Source organism: Notothenia rossii (assembly GCF_949606895.1).
Source record: "Notothenia rossii genome assembly, contig: scaffold_387, whole genome shotgun sequence".
Classification (NCBI taxonomy): Eukaryota; Metazoa; Chordata; class Actinopteri; order Perciformes; family Nototheniidae; genus Notothenia; species Notothenia rossii.
In genome coordinates this window covers 1-7,369 of record NW_027639546.1, presented here as the reverse complement: position 1 = coordinate 7,369, position 7,369 = coordinate 1, and the positions used below count along the sequence as shown (strand labels likewise).

General features: G+C 41.9%; 1 protein-coding gene across 1 annotated transcript; it reads left to right on the top strand.

Annotated features, from left to right (window-relative positions):
• The first annotated feature begins 296 nt into the window (after positions 1 to 296).
• LOC307027682 (polyubiquitin-C) lies at positions 297 to 3,962 on the top strand. The gene is made up of 2 exons (XM_079695964.1): positions 297 to 452; positions 1,720 to 3,962. Exon 2 carries the CDS (start codon positions 1,727 to 1,729, stop codon positions 3,554 to 3,556), a length of 1,830 nt encoding a protein of 609 aa, XP_079552090.1. The 5' UTR covers positions 297 to 452; positions 1,720 to 1,726; the 3' UTR covers positions 3,557 to 3,962.
• The last annotated feature ends 3,407 nt before the right edge of the window (positions 3,963 to 7,369 follow it).

Sequence of the window (7,369 nt, the reverse complement as noted above, 5' to 3'; positions counted from 1 at the left end):
ATACTCAAGTATAGTAACATTACTTTAAACGTGTACTTCTTCTTCTTCTTTGCTTTAATGGCGAGTCGCAACCAACGTGTACTTAGATCGTCAACAGTATTTTAGTACACGTACTTATTTACATAACCACGACTGCTGCCATGGATTCACTGTATTTCAAGTATCCATCCGCGCAGGCTGCGAAAAGGTCATTTTTCAGCCTCACCGTCGTCTAAAAAAACGATTAATCACACGGATAAAACATGTATTGTTTCTCCATGTCGAATATTTGTGTTTAATTCAAGAAAAAGGTTAAACGGTGTATCGTCTCTAAATAACATGTTATAGTTCCACCGAAGGAGGCAGCGGAAGGACACCACACTGTTTTGTATAAATACTGCTGCGCTGCTCTTTGTTCCTCAGACCCGAAAGCAGCCGGAGCAGATCGTTCACAGTTGGAGAAACACTTGCTTGTAAGTATTTAAAGCCGTTTAGTGTATATGTACCGTGTCTAAGCCCATATTTTACCAATGTATATCGTTGTGTTACTAAGTATTAATGTGATAGCCATCTATATAGCTGTTTAAATCGAATAAATGACGAACGGCTAATTTTTAGCTAATGAAGCTAGCTGGGGCCTAAAAGGAAAAATGAAAACGTCGCCGGGCGGCAGGAAATTAATCTAAATCCTGCCTTTTTATTCAGTCTGGTAAATCAGTAACAGTAACATCTATAACGTATTAAAGGCGAGATATATCTCCGGCCACAATAATTATACAAAAAAAGACATTTAATGCCGCATCCGGTTACCGTAGCAACATTAGCTTATATTGGCCTAGCCGTTAGCTTACCTGTTAGCCCGCTCGACTTTAAGTTGAATCACTCGACGTTAGCTTATTAGCTTAGCCATTAGCCCAAACGTCTGTCTAGCTAAATGACTCATCCTTAGCTGTTAGCTTAGCTATTAGCCCGAACGTCTGGTTAGTTGAATGACTCAACGTTAGCTTTTTAGCTTAGCCGTTAGCTGAATTACTCGACGTCATTCTGTTAAAGCTTTTTTTTTTTTTTTTTTAACTAGGTTTCAAACTCGGGTCTTTTGTATTTTAATTAATGGGATAGTGTGTGTTCTGTTTTCATAAAATGCTACCACAGTTATAAAAGAGGAACTTATTTAAAAGCCGTTTGGATTAGCTGTAAAATGCCTCGTCACTCAGCTGAAAATGGGGTGTTTTTTCTTTCGAGCTCAGGGAATTTTTTTTTTTTCAATTGATGCCACAAAGGCATACTCTTAAATTATAACACTGCATAGGTTTCCAGATTACATAGATGGATTATTTATCCCAAAGCAACATTTTGACAAGAATTACGAAATATATATATATTTTTTTAAAGAAATGTACATTTTAAAAATAATCCGAACAAGATACTTGTATTCAGAGGAATATCTAAACATTATAAAATAGACAGAATATAATAGTATAACATACCAATCTCCTGTTATTATACATAAACAATTGTGTACGGTAGTTTGAAATAAAAAACCAACAAAGCAGTATTACAATTTTACTAAAGAATAATTAATACTGAAGAGGAACATTTTACTAGACCATCAATGCTTCTGCTCAAAGTATTTATTTTTAATTATGTTTTTAAATGCAGAACTTTACTTGTTGAACATTTTTGTGATAACTAGTTTTAGGAGTACATTCTGAATTAATCATGTTTTTCTTCTCTCTTCAGTGTCAAAATGCAGATCTTTGTCAAAACCCTCACTGGAAAGACCATCACCTTGGAGGTGGAGGCAAGTGACACAATTGAAAATGTCAAGGCCAAGATCCAGGACAAAGAAGGTATCCCTCCAGATCAGCAGAGGTTGATCTTTGCCGGAAAACAATTGGAAGATGGCCGAACCCTGTCCGACTACAACATCCAGAAGGAGTCCACCCTCCATCTTGTGCTCCGTCTGAGGGGAGGCATGCAGATCTTCGTGAAGACCTTGACTGGAAAGACCATCACTCTGGAGGTTGAGCCCAGTGACAGCATTGAGAACGTGAAGGCCAAGATCCAGGACAAAGAAGGCATCCCCCCAGATCAGCAGAGGTTGATCTTCGCTGGCAAGCAGCTGGAAGATGGCCGAACCCTGTCCGACTACAACATCCAAAAAGAATCCACCCTCCATCTTGTGCTCCGTCTCCGTGGAGGCATGCAGATCTTCGTCAAGACCCTCACTGGAAAGACCATCACTCTTGAAGTCGAGCCCAGTGACAGCATTGAGAACGTGAAGGCCAAGATCCAGGACAAAGAAGGTATCCCCCCAGATCAGCAGCGTCTGATCTTCGCTGGCAAGCAGCTGGAAGATGGCCGCACCCTCTCTGACTACAACATCCAGAAGGAGTCCACCCTCCATCTTGTGCTCCGTCTGAGGGGAGGCATGCAGATCTTCGTGAAGACCCTCACTGGAAAGACCATCACCCTGGAGGTAGAGCCCAGTGACAGCATTGAGAACGTGAAGGCCAAGATCCAGGATAAGGAGGGAATCCCCCCAGATCAGCAGAGGTTGATCTTTGCCGGCAAGCAGCTGGAAGATGGCCGCACTCTCTCTGACTACAACATCCAGAAGGAGTCCACCCTCCATCTTGTGCTCCGTCTCCGTGGAGGCATGCAGATCTTCGTCAAGACCCTCACTGGAAAGACCATCACCCTTGAAGTGGAGCCCAGTGACAGCATTGAGAACGTGAAGGCCAAGATCCAGGACAAAGAAGGTATCCCCCCAGATCAGCAGCGTCTGATCTTCGCCGGCAAGCAGCTGGAAGATGGCCGCACCCTCTCTGACTACAACATCCAGAAGGAGTCCACCCTTCACTTGGTCCTGCGTCTCCGTGGAGGCATGCAGATCTTCGTGAAGACCCTCACTGGAAAGACCATCACCTTGGAGGTTGAGCCCAGTGACAGCATTGAGAACGTGAAGGCCAAGATCCAGGACAAAGAAGGCATCCCCCCAGATCAGCAGAGGTTGATCTTTGCCGGCAAGCAGCTGGAAGATGGCCGCACCCTCTCTGACTACAACATCCAGAAGGAGTCCACCCTCCATCTTGTGCTCCGTCTCCGTGGAGGCATGCAGATCTTCGTCAAGACCCTCACTGGAAAGACCATCACCCTTGAAGTCGAGCCCAGTGACAGCATTGAGAACGTGAAGGCCAAGATCCAGGACAAAGAAGGTATCCCCCCAGATCAGCAGCGTCTGATCTTCGCTGGCAAGCAGCTGGAAGATGGCCGCACCCTGTCCGACTACAACATCCAGAAGGAGTCCACCCTCCATCTTGTGCTCCGTCTGAGGGGAGGCATGCAGATCTTCGTGAAGACCCTCACTGGAAAGACCATCACCCTGGAGGTAGAGCCCAGTGACAGCATCGAGAACGTGAAGGCCAAGATCCAGGACAAGGAGGGAATCCCCCCAGATCAGCAGAGGTTGATCTTTGCTGGCAAGCAGCTGGAAGATGGCCGCACTCTCTCTGACTACAACATCCAGAAGGAGTCCACCCTCCATCTTGTGCTCCGTCTCCGTGGAGGAAACTAATCCCTCTCCAAAGAAGTCTACAGAAAGCCACCCATCTATACCAGGGTTGAATTTACAATTTTTGCTCTGGCTGTCAGTCATTCCCTTTTTTTTCCTTCATTTTTTAAAAGTTTAAATAAAGATTGAGCATTCCTGACTTTTGCATTTTACTTTAAATGATTTAATTGAGACTGGTTTAGCTGACAGTGCGTTCATGGGGTTCCACAATTTGATTGATGGTAATTTATTAAACGGAAAATACATAAGCATGATGTAAACGTATAGGATCAAAGTATGCTTGGATAAAAGTTCACTATCGGGTAATGCATAATGTCGACTGTTTTTCGACAAACCCCCCCCAGAATGGAGCTGCTAAAAATATTGCTGTGACAAATGTTGGTAACTAATAAAATGACTTGAACTGTCACCCACTCTCTTGACATTATTTTTAAATTAACACCTTACACTCGGTACATCCTACATTTTTGCAGCACTGCTAATTTAAAATAACTCACTAATTATCTGGGTTTCAAGTTATTAAATGTTTGTCCATGAGACACTATCTGCTTTTTTGTTAAACAGTACTCTTCTATGATATTTCAGTTTGCTAGTAGGTTAAAATATCACACTTGCAGATGTTATGGATGTGTGGAATATGCAGAATTATTTGTGTAATAGTTATATCACTATTCAATATTTAAAAGTACCTTCATTTAGAAACATAACTATAATTTGGAGTTATATATAATTGTTTGATGCTCCTTGTGGGAAGTGACGCTCCTGAGATGCCACGTCATCAACAGATGCTAAGTGCTAACTAAAGAGCTAGCTGTTTAGCTTTCTGCGTTTAATGGGGAACTTTTAGCTTTAGTCAGGAGGTTTACTGGTATGATGGTTGTACTGGGAATTGCACGTGTGTTAACTTTTACCAAGGGGAGTAATCCATGGATGTATACTAAGAACTGGATACAGCGTGGGAGGCGGAGCCGCGTTCATTCCTGAGAGTTGCTCATTGGCGCATGAAGACAAAATGGCCCCACTTTTGAGAGAGCAAAACGTCACGAAAGTATTAATATATAATCCGTTTTTATTGTGCATCCATGCCCGGCATGTGTTCAGTAGGTTCAGTACTAAATCAGTTTTACCTTTACCCATGGATGCACAATAAAAACGGATTATATGATTATATGAATACTTCCGTGACGTTTCGCTCTCTCAAAAATTGGGTTATGGCTAGAAAGGATCCGTCTTGTGTAAAACTCTCGCGAGAGTTTGGCTGAATGTCACATGGCTGAATGTTTACGTTTGGCAGGCAGCCTTTCAGTTACGATCGTTAACATCAGTGGGCCACAGCAACTGATGATGAGAAGCTAAACGATCTATTAATTATGTCAATTACAGGGAGTCTGATTGTTGAAATAGGGTGTTAGCGGTCTTGTTGGTGTTCAAAGAAGAATGACAACACTGTAGATCACCAACACTATGGTTTATTTTTTATTCACAGGCAAGTCAACGTTGTCGCAGTAAAAGTCCCAAGATAGCTCCTGGTGCAATAAAATGTTCCCTTGCTGTGTTTTACTATTATGTCTGATGTTTCTCTGTTAATATTGCTGCTGCATTAATGTGTATGTTGCATCATGTTACTGCTGTAGATGTGTTTCCGAGCCGCTCCGATTACAACGAGAGTTACAACGAGAACGTGACGTCATATTTACACTAGACGGATCCTTTCTAGCCATAACCCAAAAGTTGGGCCATTTTGTCTTCATGCGCCAATGAGCAACTCTCATAGGAATTAACCAGGCCCCGCCTCCCACGCTGTATCCAGTTCTTATTGTACATCCATGATATTTTCCTCAGAGGCCGGCGCACTTCCTGGGGGCTTGGAGTAATCAGGTAATTTACTTCACGAAAGGACGTGGCAAAGTTAAAATGCCTTAAAAATACATTCAAAAAGTCAAATGACACTGTCGAAAAATATAGTTGAATAGTCTTAGTAAAGTCAGGAAAAATAAATACATTTATTTATTTTTAAACTGGTGTCTTCATCTTATTTCCAGTGGAAAAAAAGTTTGTTTACCAATATATTATTTTCATCATGTTTACAGCAAAGGAACCCTGGAAGAGTATCACTTAAAACAAGTGGTTTAAAAAGGTCACAAAAAAACCCATAATTGTTCTGTAATATGAAAAGAGAAATTCAAATATTGTGTGAAAACAGGATTAAAATAGTAATATTATAGGATCTCTGTATACAAATGTATAGCATAGTATGACATACAAATATAAAATCCAAGTATAGGATGACAGAACAAAAATATAAGAGATTAAAAAAAAGGCAGTTTCACAGAAAAAGTCGAGAAAAATTGAAAAAAGTCCTAGTATAGTGTTAAAAAAAGTAATTGTCAGGGAATAATTCTGCATATTGTTTACCTTTTGCCCTCTTGACGCAGCTGACCTAACCCTTGAGCAACCCCTATCTCCCTTAAGGAGGGGCTGCCCTAGCAAGTTGTTTCCAGTTTGTGACCGGGCAGCTCTCGGTCAGAGATAGTTATTGCTGTGGGACACCTGGAACACATCCTTCTCGGGGTGTAGATGATCCCGAGCCATAAGCAACAACTAATGTGATTCAGTGTCCTCAGCTGTTTAGTCTATCTATTGAAGAATGTTGATGATTACACTCTGAACTAGTTAAACCCTGGAGCTACAGGAGGGCTCTTCAGGATTGATTGTGGCATCTGAACCGTGTGATCAGACCGTGGCCCGTGACATGTCTTGTGAACTCTGCGGCCGAAGCTCCAAATAAACCGTCAGTGTTTGCCATCAAAGCTCCAGCTCTCCTCGTGTCTCTCTGAGTCCTGACTCCAATTGCTTCAGAAGTTTCCCCCACACTTAGTATAGCATGTCGAAAAAAATGATGTCTAAACATTCGAAAAATAGTCAGAGTATAGTATGTGAAACATTATTTAAAAAGCCATAATTAAGTGTTTCTAAAAACGTAATATGTTGAAAATGTTTTTACTGAATGCAATGTATTTAAATTCCTCCCGTGAGAGCGTTAATGATAGCAGCACAAAACAAACCGAACACAATTTAAATTCTGTTTTATTACATTTTATGGGCTTTGATCCACAGTGCGTCATTCTCTAGTATTCTTTAAATGCACAAGAAAAAGAAAAAAATCATGATGAATAAAACTGATGCCTAGCGGGTTCATGCACTTCATTTTTATATTATTATAAACACATTTTGGTTCTTTATTTTTGCAGCTATTTTTGGTCACTACCTAGAGAGATTCAGGTGGGGGAGCTGTGCAATACATGGAATACAATCTGATACAAACCCGATTAATAAATGAGGAAGAGCTCTCCCTCTTTGCTTATTGGGCTTGGTTTCTAAAGTGTAAATGAGATATCCTGCAGATTATAATCCGAATGTGACGCTCCTGCTGGTGTTTTACAGCTCGGTGTCGGCACACGAGTCCCTGAAGAGAGCTGGCTTTCGCTGAGAGTCTCTGTGGTTAGCAGGTGTTTGCAGCAGGGCATTGTGGGTATAAAGGCGGTGGTTATTTCTGGAGTTTGATTCCAGCTGTAGGCGAGGCGGGGGGGGGAGGTGGAGCGAGGGAGGAGGGGGAGGTGGTCTTCAGGTACAGAGAGAGGCTGTGGGAGAAATGACCATCAATATCACATGTACAAATCATAGTATCAAAAATCCCCCAAAAGTCATAGGTGTGTGTGTGTGTGTGTGTGTGTGTCTGTGTGTGTGTGTTTGTGTGTGTGTGTGTGTGTGTGTGTGTGTGTGTGTGTGTGTGTGTGTGTGTGTGTGTGTGTGTGT

Bases quoted from the DNA above. Each gene is read 5' to 3' on its own strand.
- LOC307027682 (XM_079695964.1), top strand. From the start codon at position 1,727: ATGCAGATCTTTGTCAAAACCCTCACTGGAAAGACCATCACCTTGGAG.